The sequence below is a fragment of the Epinephelus fuscoguttatus genome, linkage group LG22 (genome assembly GCF_011397635.1).
Source record: "Epinephelus fuscoguttatus linkage group LG22, E.fuscoguttatus.final_Chr_v1".
In the NCBI taxonomy this organism is placed as follows: Eukaryota; Metazoa; Chordata; class Actinopteri; order Perciformes; family Serranidae; genus Epinephelus; species Epinephelus fuscoguttatus.
In genome coordinates this window covers 26,773,054-26,787,718 of record NC_064773.1, presented here as the reverse complement: position 1 = coordinate 26,787,718, position 14,665 = coordinate 26,773,054, and the positions used below count along the sequence as shown (strand labels likewise).

Below are 14,665 nucleotides of genomic sequence, written 5' to 3'. Positions count from 1 at the left end.
TTGAGCCAGTTCCGCTCCCTCCAACGCGCCGCACACGCCTTTGAAAAGCGCAAGGCTCCCGGGTGCATGTGAAAACAGCAGGAGTCTCTAATGTTTGTGAGCGTAAGCGAGCTTGGGAGAGACCCAACCCTTTCGCCTACCTGTGCACAGAGGGAGAGAGACGGGTAGGAGAAGTGAGTTTGTCCGCACTGGTTTGCCTTGAGGCAGCGCACGGCGCGTTGCGTCTCACATTCTACTTGTGTTTTACCTGACAAAGCTCAAGCTTAGAGGAAGAAATAAGTCCCTGAACACGTCATGCAATTCCTCGGTTGTACGAAAAGTGTACATTTGGATCACTAAATTCAGACGCGTCTGTGGTGCCAAATTTAGTTATTTCCAAAACTTTTGAAAGCGGTTTATGCAAGTTGTAACTCCAGCAGCTCCATAGCTGTTCATCGCACAATTCGATGCATTTAAAGTACAACTTTGTGAGTCCCTGTCATCTTTTAAAGTCAATTGAACATACTGAACACTTTGGGTCAGTCTCTGTCACTCCACTTGTGTCAGATTCGTCAAGAACCACAGAGTTCTTAAGCGACAAAAATGCTCCACGAAGTACCAAATAAAAATGAATAGAACAGTTCCTACCGTAATAAAGGTAACCATAGCATCGGCAGGTTAGTATCCAACAGAGTCGACATGAAGGTGATTAATTTTTTGACAGAATCCTTTGGCGAAAACTTCCCACTTTGTGAGGGCTGCCGCCTGTCTGTGCGCCACACTGGTTCTGTGTGGAGAGGATCAGGGTGTGCGTAATGCGCTATCCCTCTCTCTCTCTGTCTCTCTCTCTCTCTCTAGCACACACACGTAGACACACGCACACACACACACACACACACACACATCCTCTCACACACTCTGTCTCCCTCTCTCTGTCTCTCTCTCTCTCTGGACAACATAATCTACGCCGCTCTTTCTGTAACAGGACAGATGGCTCTTGGCGCATGTTGCTGCAGACCTGCATGCATGCTGCCACTGTCTGTCAGCGGAGCGAGCCTGCTGACATGAATTAGGACACCGAATTAGAAGCGTGTGCGTGTGTGTGCGTGACCAAAGCAACCTTTATATTTTTATATAGTGCTGGCTGACATTTTACAGGTTCCACAAGACTCAAAGTTTCATGTCAAACACAGCCATATGCCTGTAAGAATAATAAGAAAAAATCCTCAAGAACTATAGAAGCGCTAAAGTAAAATTAAAAAATAAACAATTTGCTCCATTGGAATATGGACAGAAATTAGTTTATACTTACTACTGATTAAACATATGCACTAAATTTCATGTATATTTAGATTATCATAGGCAAAGCAAAGCAAAAGCTGCGCAGTAAAGTCGCTAGAAAATTTCAGTTAACTGTTAAGTGGTTAACCACTGAGAATTTCTTTTTCCAGTTGGGCATGTCAAATTAATTTCGCTACTCTTCAGGTTAGTGCTCTGTGCACCACCTAGGTCAGGTGCGAGCTAGCTAGCGGCACTGTTCATCCAGCAATTACTGCCAGTTACACCCATAGACTGTAAAAACACCAGACATAGCCACCGTGATGTCCCCAATAGGGCTGTTGACTCCTGGTTTTTCAACCAGGTCTCACTCCGAAGTTGTCAAAATCAGGCGCTTGGGCAGTGACTTGCGGTGTCACACACAGACGAAAAAAGCCGTCCTTTAATGTCGGCATCATGTGCAGCCGGTCGTCTGCGGTGTCAGGGGGATGCGCAGCAGGAAGAGAATGAAAGTTAAGGCGGTGAAAGTCTGAGGAGGGTGGGTGGAGGGGGTGGTGGATCAGTCCAACAACACTGACTTTGACCTGGAGAGAGCAGGGTTCATGTCCCGCAAGATTATAAAGCCAAGAACGTGTTTTTGTCGTCAAACATAATCACATGCATTTTTTGTCAAAGGGAGAGTTGTACAGACATGGTGAGTCTATTTTGAAAGAGACTGTAGGTAAATGGTAAATTTCCTGTGAAAACAGAAGTATATTTTGAAAGAAGACAATCCATGTAACAGGCAGAATTTGACACTGTGCCCCAGAACATCAACAACCAACTCTCCAGAGGTACCCTGCATGTCATCTCTGGATGTGGAGAGTCTATGACCAAACGTCGATATGTGACAGTGTTGGAGGGAGAATGTGTTTTGGCCTTGAGTTCGCCACTTTGGATGTTGCCATTTTGTTTTTTGGAGCCACAAGTAACCATATTTGGATTAGAGGCTGGTGCCATGAAGGAGTGAGGGGTAGATCTGACTGACAAGCCAAGGGCACTATCGGTAGACGGCCTGTCGCTCAAAGCAGCCTACCTTTAAATATGTGTAACTTCAAGCCTTAATAAAATGTGAACAGGTGAGTTATAGACAAAAGTTCACCCCTGTACAGTTGTCACGAAGACGTAATTAACTACAGAGACCAAAACTTCTATTTATTATTATTCCTTTTGTACCAGGCTGTAAACATGTTTATTTCTGCTGTAAAGTTAAGCATTTTAACATGAGGGTCTGTGGGGACTGACCGGCTTCTGGAGCCAGTCTCAAGTGGCCGCTCAGAGAACATATCTGTGTTGGCTTCATTTTTCATCCCTGGAGGTTGCTTGCTAACGGCGTCCTGACCCAACAGCATTACTATGAAAACATTGTACCCACCCTCCAGTTACATCCCAGGTTGTCTTGGTGAGCAAGCAATTTTGAGCTGCAAACCCCCTCTAGCACTGTTTACTGTCTTGTCACTGTTAGCACAGTTAGCAGTGTCAGCACAGGTAGTGGTGCTAACATAGATGACAATGCTAAAGGGGGCTCACAGCTCAAAATGAAGCTATCAAAAGCAAAATTAACTGAAACTGACATCCCTAGTTGTAACCTCCTGTAAAATTCTTTTGTGTAAATTGATGTGTAACATTTATATTTTTGAGTAAGATTTATCCATATAATGTCTTCTTTATAGTTCTACTGCAGCAGCTGGAGGCTCAATTTGCTCAAATGCACTTAGTATCTTGAGGACCTGTAATTTTATTCACACTTATCCATGGCATAAATATACACTAAAAAGTGTCATGTTTCCAACTGAACTGATAATTTCATCACTGACCAGAATAACAGCATCAAACAAAGAGGCAGACTTTGACACTGAGTACCGTGGTCTCCCGTCTCATACCAACACACAACACTGGTTTATATAACCATGACCATGAACTTTCTCTAACCTTAACCAAACAGTTTTCGTTGTCTAACTTTAACCAAAGCTCGACCACAGAGATGGCAGATAAGAAAACACTAATGTGACTAATTTATTTGTAACAGTCAATAGTATAAAGCACTAACAAATGACCGATTCTGTCTTTAGTGTATCTGCTCACTGGACGTCACTGTGTTGTGAACACAGCGGATTCTCCAGTAGACACACATAGTTTAATTCCATAGATGCGTGCATTCAGCTTATGAATCCTTTTGGACAAACTCTTGTCTTTCTGTGTCTGAGCGGATTTTAAAACCCAAGACATCAAAACACACTTGGCAGCGTTCTGTTAGCTGCACATCTGGTCTTCCTCCTCCATCTCCTGTCAATCTCAATGGCACATCTGGTATAGCTATGAATGCTTTCTTATTGGCCAGCACACACAGGCAAGCTCTGACCTGACTGATAATTGGACAGGTGAGTGGTGGATGGCGGGTGGACTGATACTATTAAACTTGAACAAAAGCAGTAGGTTAAATGGCGGTGGGCACACCCTCAACTCAGGCTGTGTACTAATGCTCTGCAAATCAAATAGTTGTGGTTGGATTTAGTCTATGTTGGCGGAGATTATAGTTTTTACTATAATGGGGTTTGAGTCTGCCAAACCGCAACCACGAAGGCAGATTTGTACTGTACCCAGTTTGAGGGAAGATTTGTGTGAAAGGCTAAACCGAGGGCAGGAAAAGCCTCCCTGACAAATTTAAAAAAAAAAAAAAAAAAAAGTTAAAGACACCCTGTGAAGGTTTTGACCACTGGGAGCACTATGGAGCCAAAAATCGTAATAATAATGAAATAATGTTTTGGCTCATGCAATATGTATTTTGGGTCATTCTGCTTCAGATGTGCAAAATATGGGAGAAGGGAATGGAAATGAAAACAAATAGCAGCTGATATATCCCCACAGACTGACCACTGCAGCAGAGCGCTATTTTATTGGACACATCTGGAGGATGACAGAGTAGAAACAGCAAACAGAAACACAAAGAGAGAGGCACCAATTAAAAGATGGATCTTAACGTTATTTGCCAGAGCTCTCAGCCGAGTGGCAATAAGAAAATGTAGGTATTTTACATTTTTTGGAACCACAAATACGTCACATTTGTATATTTTATATGTTTCATAACCACGTTTCTAAAGTGACATAATATATAAGCTGATATTCTCGTCAAGAGGATGGGTCGATGGTGTGTCACCTAGGCGAGATGCCTGCCAAGCTGCAGACCTCTGTAGATCACTGCTCAGGACCAACAAAAAAAAAACCGAACAGTTGTGATTCAGCAAGTTATTGTTGGGTTTTCATTGTTTTTTTAGGCATCAAATGTGGACATTTTGTAGCAATCCTTCACTGTTTTTCCAACAGCTTTAAGGCATGAAATACAGACATTGCTGCTTTGCCTCCCGGGAGAGTGGCCCAGAAGGATTGTTTATGACAGAGACATGGCTGCTTTTCCTCCTAGGATAGCGGCCCAAAAAATGATTATTTTTTTTACAGAGACATCGCTGCTTTCTTGTCAGAATTGCACCCCCCAAATGGGATATTTTAAGCAAAAACATTAACTTGGCTTTAGTGCCTAAAGTTCAATGAAATGATCAAGTCAAAGACACTAAGGTAATTTTTCATGACTCATTCAATCAATGATATGTTTTTTAGCTGACAATATTGGGCTAACAAACTATTATTTCCTCACACATACTGCAGCCTTGCTCTAGCAAGATAAATACATGCTTCTATTCTTGCTTCAAACATCACCTTGCAGCAAATCTAGCATCTCTTTGGACAGACCTTGAAACTCTATGTTGCAAAGAGTTGCCAATATTTTTCAGTGAATGTGCTCTCATGTGGCTCTGGCTCTCTGGCCCTGACTGTGTTTACTAAGTGGAAGAGAGCAGCAGCATGTTGAGACAGACAACTGTGAATGTATGAGAACTAAACTGATTCCCATTGTTTGTTCGAGGGAACTCTTTGTTTCTGTTTTGAATGATTTAACTTGTGTGATTTTTTTTTAAATCTCAAAATACAGTTTACAAGGATGAGTTTATTCCAGTGGCTGGAACCTCTCTAAAAATATTTTTCACATTTCTGCAATTTCAACAGACTTGGAAGAGGATGTGTTGTGGAACTTCCAGGTAATGCATGTGGTGTACCTGTACTATTGTTTCAGTCAAAAACAACTGCATCCGTCCTTCTATTTAGTTCCGAGGGACCTATAACTTCAAAGAATACATCATCCAAGTCTCGAGGAAAACTTGTTTCTTCTTGCATACCTCCAGGGTGAACAGAGAATCCAAAAAAGGTGGATCCTCTTCATGTATTAAAGTCATTGGAGGGGATTTTTATCAACAGCGAAGCAGTATAATACAAGTCTCATTTACCCAGTCGTACGCTCAAAAGCATGCCCTGAGCATGCATGTGCATATGAGCTCCGCTTTAGCAGAGTTCAAACACACCTGTGCCCAAGCATGCTACCCGGCCTACATGACGTGCTGTGTTTTAAATCAAGATGTTTGTACTGAGTATATAACTGGATAATGAGACTTGGATTATACTCACAAGTTATGTGAGAGTTTGTAAACTGATGTTTTGATCTACGTAGTTTTGCTGCTGTTAAATGCGGCCTTCATGTACTTTAATTCATGAGAAATGTCTGTCTTTTTCAGATTCTCCGTTCACTGTGGAGGCATGCAAGAAAAAGTTTTCTTCACAATTTCAAGGTAACACACGGTAAGTAATATATGATATACAAAGGGTCATTTTGTGGTTGAAATATTCCTTTAAAAAGACGGGTGCAGGCGGTTATACGTGACAAAGGAATGTGTTTTAGGGTTCAAAGATGCAGCACCAACATGTGCAGTCACCAAGGAGTATGTTGTATGCCACAGAGCGTCTCAAACATGAAGTGGTCCTAAGCCATTTGCATTTTGCAGCATCATAGGACAGAGAGAGTGTATGAAAGGGCGAATGAGCATCTAGATATGTAAGCAGTTTCCCTCTTGGCGTCTGGTAGCACTTTTTGCAATAAAGCTTTGCATTTACATTTTATGTTTGTTGTAAACAGAAGAAAAACATGGTAGTTGGCAAAGAGGAAAAAAAAAGTACAGCCAATAATCTTGGATGATGATGCTTCCAAAACTAAACCACGTTCACGTTCCATGTTCCAGTAATCCTTCAAGGCAGTTCTGCATCACTTTATGGTATGACGAATGCTGAAACAATCAAACATTTGGTTTGAAACAGGAGACGTCAGTGCATCTGTGGCTTCAGGTGACTCATAACTTTAATAATTACCTGTTTAACTTTCATGCCTTTAATCTGCTCTGCACAATGGCACCAACACAGGCATCTGCAAGTTTAACAATAGTCAGTTTACCAACTTATGGTGAAATTCATGCTTTCTTTTTCACTTTTTATTTTTAAAGGAATACCTCACCCACAAAATGATCACTTGTAAAGCAATTACTCACCCCATGTTACGTTTAATCCCTGCTGAAAACTTCAGGTTTTTTTGCATGTCTCCACAGTGAACAAAGAATCCGAAAACTGTGAAAGTTCTTGATGAACATCAAAACTATATTGAAAAATCCGTCCACATACTCTCACACAACTCTTGCAGTATAATGAAAGTCTCATTTATTCAACTGTATGCTCAGTACTTCCCCAACACATGCATTTTCGCTAAAAATTTACTATTTAAAACACTACAGGGTTCAACACTAAGGTTTTTTTTTCACTTGCCCGGTCGGGCAAGTTGGTCAGAGATCTACTTGAGTCAGTTTTTACTTGCCCTATAAAAATTGTTTAATTTAAGCAGCTATCAAATAACAAAGACTGCTTTTATGTTATGTAATCTTCATTCACACTGTATTTATTAATTAAAACAACATACGTCATGTATTGTAGCTTAATTCCTACACAAAAATGACAGTGTCAGGGCTTAAAGTGAAAAAAAAAGTGAAAAAAAATTGTTCTCCGTCTATAATTTTGCGCCCTACTTGAGCCATGCCCACCTCTATTTATTTTTCACCCCTCTCTCCAGTTCTGCTGTATTAACACTGGGTTTAATATATTTTGCTTCCATCTCTCTGCCCTGCTCTACTCTACTTCAACGCTACTTAGCTCTCTCTCTACTCTACCAGTAGACTCACAGTAGTGTTTCCCCTAGGATGGAGTTGTAGCAGCGGAGGTGAAGCACACGCATGAAAAATAATTTTCACATGCGTGAAACTTTTTTGTATGCTTGCAAAGCACAGCCTGCTGGGATGTTACATATGAGGTGTCTCAAGATTTAGGAAGATACAATTGTATTAAATATAATAAAAGTGTTGGAAGTTGTTCTTTACGTGACAACGCCTGAACGCAACACAAGCTCAGCATGAGTGCCGTGCTGCTCTGCTGTGCGAGCAGCTGTTTGTCTGTGCGTAACAGCAGTCTGTTGATGGTTATTTACACAGTGTCCATAACAATAACTTTGTCAGCTGACAAACTGCGCCGGGTTCGGGGTCAGGTTTGGTCAGGAAAATGCGGCCCGAGCCGCTCTAGCGTGCTCACCTGTGTGTGTGTGGTGGAACTCCGCCATGCGCAATACAGAGAGCAGAGGAGAATTGTTAACGCATGACCATGTAGAGACAGAAATGACACGATGACATAACACCATAAATAGTGTATTGTTATGTTATTATATGAAGCGTCTGTCGCGCAAAATAATATCAATGGGGGCTGTGGGCAGGACATTGTTACACAGCTGTGCCTGTGACTTCAGGCAGAGAGACCGCTGCATCAAAGCAGAAAAGCACGTTTTAAAATGCATTTATTTTATCAATTAGTTATTAACTTTTACTATTTTTAGCAACTTGCCTGATCGGGCAAGTGAGTTGTTAGTTTACATGCCCGACCGTGAGTTTTACTTGCCCCAGGCAATCGGGCAATCGTTATTGTTGAGCCCTGCACTATTACATAAACAGTCTCATGCACGTTCAAGTACGCTTGGGCATACGTCTGGCTGGAACCTTGCTCATGCATTCCAAGCTTGCCCAGGCATACTACTCTACCATGGAAATGTTTGAATCGTACTGTGCGAGTTGTGTGAGAGTTTGGAAACGATTGTTTCTTTAGTGCTGTTTGACATGGCCCCCTTTTTACTCCAATTTATTCCATTCATTTCCCTGTTTTTGGATTCTTCGTTCACCATTGAAGCATGTGAGAACAACAAAGTTTTCTTCACGAATTTGACGTAACATGGGGTTAGTAATTGCTACACAAATGATCATTTTCTGAGTGATGTATTCCTTTAAGTTCCCATGTGAACTTGATTTGAGTAACTGACATTAGCTTGAAAATGTGAACTTTCAAACTGTTACGGTACCTGTAAGATATTTCGTTTCGAGTTATCTCCTGAACAGGCAGCAAAATGTGAATTTTTAGAACAAATTCCAACAGAGCTCAAGCAAAGACACATTTGCACTGCACGTTGTTTTTCTCTTAACTTTATATGTTATAAAATGAACATACTGTATATTGTTTTGTAAGTTGTTTCCCCTCAATGACTAAGCATTAGTCATACATCATAAGAGGTCCCTTAATACCAACCTTTGGTTCAGCATCATCACTGTAAAGGACGTGTTCAATTTTTAACGAGCACAATGGCAACGCACATCTCCAGCAGGTCCCTTGGGCTCCCCACGTGATCATGACAACTGTGTAATTATTATCCTGGACGGCAGTGAAATCATCAAATATGAAAGGAGCGGGGGAGAGGGGGGAAGTTTTAGTGGAGAAAGTGGGGATGAAGATGCAGAGGACGAGAAAATAAGAGAACCTGAGAGAGGGGAAGATAACTAAGAAGAGTAGCTTAGAAAGATGGAGAAGACAAAGATGATTATAGGATGAAAGAAAGGAGAGACTGAAAAGGATTTTAGTTACAATAAGAATATGTACAGTATACTACTTTAATTTTCAACCTTTTTGTTTTTTGGTCACTAATTGTGGTTCGTCAGTGATATCTGTTCTGATTGGCAGTAAGAAAAAAGAGAGGACAGGAACACACAAAGTCACTGAAAGAGAAATCCAGCAGAATTTCTGAGTAGGCAAAAGAAAAAAGTTCCATCACTATGCACACATCTCAACTGAATGCCAGTGAATTAGGCTGCAAGTCAGAGCAGGTGTATCTATACAGTATCAACTTACTCAACATGTGTTTATTAACCACTAAGGCACTGGGAATGCATGATGCTAACTGCTTAGATAGGCTGATAGTTATGTGTATGTAGCAACTGCTAGCACTAGTTTCTTGAAGTTGGCTTTTGTGACTAGTACCAGTGTATCATGGGCAAGAGGGAATACAGTGTAAGCAGTTTTTACCGACTGTAACACGTACCTAATCTTTTGATAAACTTACAAGCTAATGGTCAAATGAAGTAATATGATTAGCAGTGTTAGCTTGTCGCTCCAAATCATATTTGATTGTAGAATTACAGGCAGAAGCCCACAAGTGCGAGCTAAGTCATCAAAAATATTTTAGCGTCTTACAGAAAGAGAAAAGGGAGGGAATAATACAAAAAACTGATTTGTTTAAAAATGTATAGCAAGAGAGCAATTACCAAAGGGACAGTGGACTACAACTTGGACAACCTATGAGATGCCTGTGAGAAAAAAGAAAACTCCCAACCCCTTGATCACATTATTTTCCAGATCAGTGCTGCCATAGCTCCCTCTCGTGCACCAGCCAAATATTAGGAATGCACAGATGCAACTTTTTCTTTCCCAATTAACTGACAACCACCCACTCTCCAAAAGACACTGACAACTACTTTACATGTTCAACAGTGGTACTACCTGGTTTACTTTTTTAAACATACATATATATATACCATGTATATATATATATATATATATATATATAAATTAATATTAATATTAATTAAATTGCATGTAGTAGGATGTTCTAAACTGTAGAGGCAATGGGAGTAATTGATAAAGCCAGACGAATGATTTCTGAGTTGTAATGTTGGAGGATACATATAAAAATACTGAAAACGCTGAGGCTTTGTTCTTTTAAAATGGTGTCCGTTCAGTTCCAGGGAGGTTTGCAGGACTTGCAGAAAGACAATTAATTCCAAAAGCTTTATTCGTCTGCTTGGCATCCATGTCGAGTTTTGCACTACTCTGTCAGGAAAAGACGTTTGAATCATTAACCTACAGTAAATCAACAGGGAAGTAATAACACATTTACCTTTTACTCTTAGCTGGATTAACAGCATGCCATTTCCTTTATTAGTCGTGGTTTTTCTTGGGCCTCCGGTGTATTTCCACTGACTGCAGGAATCTGGTCCTCAGCTGTCAGAGTCTGCTTGAATCTGATTGACTTCCCATCAATGGTCCTGGAGCCCTTGGCAAGACAGGCTGTGAGGCACCTCATATGTGGGTCTTCTTTGGCAATTTCCCAATCAGTTGGGCTTGTTTGTCCACTGATTGCAAACCTGGCCATACCTCCTTCTCCTTTATAATACTAAAAGAGAGAATACTTGCCTGTTAGGGTTATCTGTTATCCCAACTACATTTAAGAAAGCTGCCTCCAGCTACCTGCAGCTTTATAGACACAGAACCAGTGAAGCAGGTAAATGAGCCAGAGGACTGTCATATCAGTGACATCTTTGTCTGCTGTGTTTCGGTTGTCAAGAAACTAAAGTATAAAATAGTGATTTGATAGTAATGCATGTCTTCTTAACCAAGATAAACAAGAAATCTTTTAGTGTTTTACTGAAACTATCAATCAGTTGGAACAAAGGCTGCAAGCTAGTTCGGGCATATAACTCAAGTTTACTGCTACTCTTACCTGGCATACTCCTCCTCCAATACATATCCAGCGCACCCTTTTTTAGTATGGCAGTATTCTGTTTGCTCTTTTGCTGTGGCCATGTCTGCTGCCACACTCTTCACCTCATCACTTAAATTAATCCCATGTCACCCCCCCAATACTGTTGAATCCATTTGGGGAGTGACAGAGTCATTCAAAAATTGTATATTGTGCAGAATTTCTTTATTTATAAAGACATGTCACCAAAAACAGCCTGCCAGTGGCAAAATAAATATAGAGCATAGGGGGGTATTGTGGGATCATTGAGATGAGCCATTCGGTCCCTTCGTGATGAAAGTTAGAATTGCGTCCACATACTTGGCGTAAAGTCAAACACGTTCTCAGTGGGTGTTGGCCTCTGCCAGGACTGCCATGATGTGGTTCTGTTGGCTTCATCACACCGTGACCTCCAGCATGCACTGGGGCGGTTGCAGCCGATTGTGAAGCAGTCATGATGAGAGTCAGCACCTCCAAAACTGAGGCCATGGTTCTCTGCTGGAAGCTGGTGAATTGCACCCCCTGGGCTGGGAGCGAGTTACTGCCCCAAACGAAGGAGTTCAAGTATCTCAGGGTCTCGTTCATGAGTGGGTAGAATGGAGTGTGAGATGGATTGGCAGTTTGGTGTGGCATCTGCAGTGATGCGGGCGCTGCGCCGGACTATTGTGGTGAAGTGGGAGCTGAGCCGCAAGGCAAAGCTTTGATTAACTGGTCCATCTACGTCCCAACCCTCACCTGTGGTCATGAGCTCTGGGTAGTGACCAAAAGAATGAGATTGCAGATACAAGAAGCCAAAATGAGTTTCCTCCATGGGGTGTCTGGGCTCAGCCTTAGAGATTAGGCAAGGAGTACAGACATTTGAAGGGAGTAGAGCTACTGCTCCTTCACATCCAAAGGGGTCAGTTGAGGTCGTTCTGGCATCTGATTAGGATGGCCCCTATGTGCCTCCTGTTAGAGGTGTTCTGGGCACGTCTTACTGGTCGGAGGTCCCAGGGCAAACCCAGAACATGCTGGAGGGATTACATATCTCATCTGGCCTGGGAATGCCTTAGGGTCCCCCAGGAGGAGCCGGAAAGCACCGCTGGGGAGGGGGACATTTGGGGGGGCTTTGCTTGGCCTGCCGCCCCTGCAAACTGGTCCTGGATAAGTGGATAAAGATGGATGGATGGAACATTGTTTTGAAAATAAAAACAAAGGTTTGATTGATTTATAAGGGAGCGTGTCATGATACTGCAGCCCCAGCCGCATGTCAGAGAGAAAGAGAGCTGAAGCCCATCTTATGCTCAATGTTAAATTTGCTGCTAAAGCAGTCCACTGTAAAATGCCTTGTCTGTAATCTGTCACAGATACCACTTTACTCAGGTGAATAAATTCAAGTGTGCTGTGATGGCCTGTAACCACAGTATTTTGGGGGAATTGAAGGCACCCTGACAAAGCATGCTGTTGTTAGCTAGCTAACTTAATCATAGCTCTGTGCTGCTAAAAGTTGCAGACTGATTGATGGCTGGATGTTGTGATATTATTGGTTGAAATTGGTTGGTGCTAGTTTATATTAGCAAATGTCATATTTTGTCTTACAGGAAGAAAACATGATTGGATTTTGCTATAGGAATATTTTTGGGCATATATTCTTTAATAGATGCACAAAATGTCTGAAAAGGTTAAATAGGCATTTTTCATTTCATTTAGGTTACACTTGTCCAGACTGACTATAATAAAAGCAGCATGTTCACAGAGTAGCAGCAATTTTGTCCATCACTGAATGTGTTAAAACAGTACTAATTGCAGGTCACTTGCGTTTTCTGAACGCTTGGAAATTTTGCGTGTGACACATGAGCCATTACACAGCCTGTGTAGACAGCTGTATTGATTAAAATAGAGACGCCCATGAGAAGGTTGAGACGACTGAAATGCTTCCTGTGTAGGCAAGCCTTCAGGCAAGAGAATCGCTTGTTTAAGGTTAGGAAAAGTTTGTGGTTACAGTTAATTGCAGGTGCATTTAAGTCTAAAAATGTTACACACCCATCCTGGTGTATTTTTGGGTTAATACTGAAATCGCTTAGGAGACAAACTAGCTTCCCGTGGGAATTACTCGCCTACTCTGCTCCTCTTGCTGTTGTTGATCTTGCTTTGTGTCCTTTTGCTTATATTTTGTCTGTCCTCATGTTTGTTTAAACCTCCTCATAAGTAAATATGACTCGTATTAGCTTGACTGAATCCCAGATTTATAGTGTGGAGTTGGTCCATAGAGCCTGAAACATGATGCCATGTTGTAATACCCCAGATAACATTAAACAAGGAGACATGGTCTTTTCTGACAGACTAAATCCTGGCAAGATCACAAGCAACATCCTAAATTACATGAACCGGATTAGATTTGTTTGCACAGTAAATTCCATGTGATTCATACTGAGATCCGAGCACGGCTGTTCAAAAGTGCCGTGCGCTTGTGTCTTTGTTTGCACCGTGATAGGCATCAGCGAACAATCCCAACCACTAACAGCAAACACTGTTCCTGTTGCAAATATCAACACGGAGTAATTGATGGCACAGTGTTTTTATCACGGCATCTGCGTATCGTGCGACTCTGTTCCATGGAAAATTAAACAGCAGTGTTGACGGACACATGCATATTAAAAAGAGATGAATGCAGCACACGCATGGTTATTCAAACGCCAATGGGAACACAAATGCAAACACACACACGTAGTCATAATTAATAGAGACAGATGTGTGTTGGCACACAAAACAAACACACCTGAAAGAGAAATGAAAATGAGTGAGGGGGTGAGAGGAGGGAAGGTTGAACAGGAGTGAAAATAAAGAGGAAGACATGATGGAAAGCAGGTTGTGGAGAAAGAGGGCAGTCAAAAGGAGCAAACAGCAGGGTAGAGAAGGTGAAGAGGGCTTTCACACTCTGCTCTACTGCCTCCCAGACATTTAGACAAATAAACAGAGGAAAAAGAGAGTGGGGCCAGTGAATTACACACAGCGGATGTGTGTGCGTGTGTGCGTGTGTGTGTGTGTGTGTGTGTGTGTGTGTGTGTGCGCTAATTAATCCTGCAACCTGTAGCTTTGATGGAGTGGAAGCCTCCCTACACGCTGGTGAACACCTCCGAACAAACATAGACCTCACAGGGAGAGCATGTACTTGTGTTGACACAGGCACGACGTCGGTGCTGATTATAGACTAGCCTACTGCTCTTGAGGGACTAGTGTGACGATAGTATGTGTTTAGTGTGTGAGAAATTATGTGTGTACGTGTGTGTACATGTCTGTGTTACAACATTTTTTCTTGTTAGAATGTGTGCCTTTTTCACCAGTGTGTGTGCTGGTGTGTACGCTTAGGATTTAGTGGTCGGAGTTTGTGCATAAATGTAAGACTCTGTATTTGTATTACATGAATGCACAGTCATACAAATATGTGAATGTGTTTACAGCATGTGTCTTACATTTAAGATAGATATATAGTATACATGTCAATATATGTCTGTCACCAATATAGCTGATATGTTTTATATGTATAGACCCTCTTCATATCAGGTTAGGAAGAAAGTA

The 14,665-nt window shown here is 41.6% G+C and overlaps 1 protein-coding gene across 1 annotated transcript in view; it reads right to left on the bottom strand.

Moving 5' to 3' along the window:
* The window catches only part of ntf3 (neurotrophin 3), a 51,725-nt gene extending 50,956 nt beyond the window's left edge, over positions 1–769 (bottom strand). Inside the window, exon 1 of the mRNA XM_049566712.1 lies at positions 628–769. Coding sequence (XP_049422669.1) covers positions 628–645 — 18 coding nt within the window. The 5' untranslated portion in view covers positions 646–769. The remainder of the gene's footprint in view (positions 1–627) is intronic.
* Between the last annotated feature and the right edge of the window lie 13,896 nt (positions 770–14,665).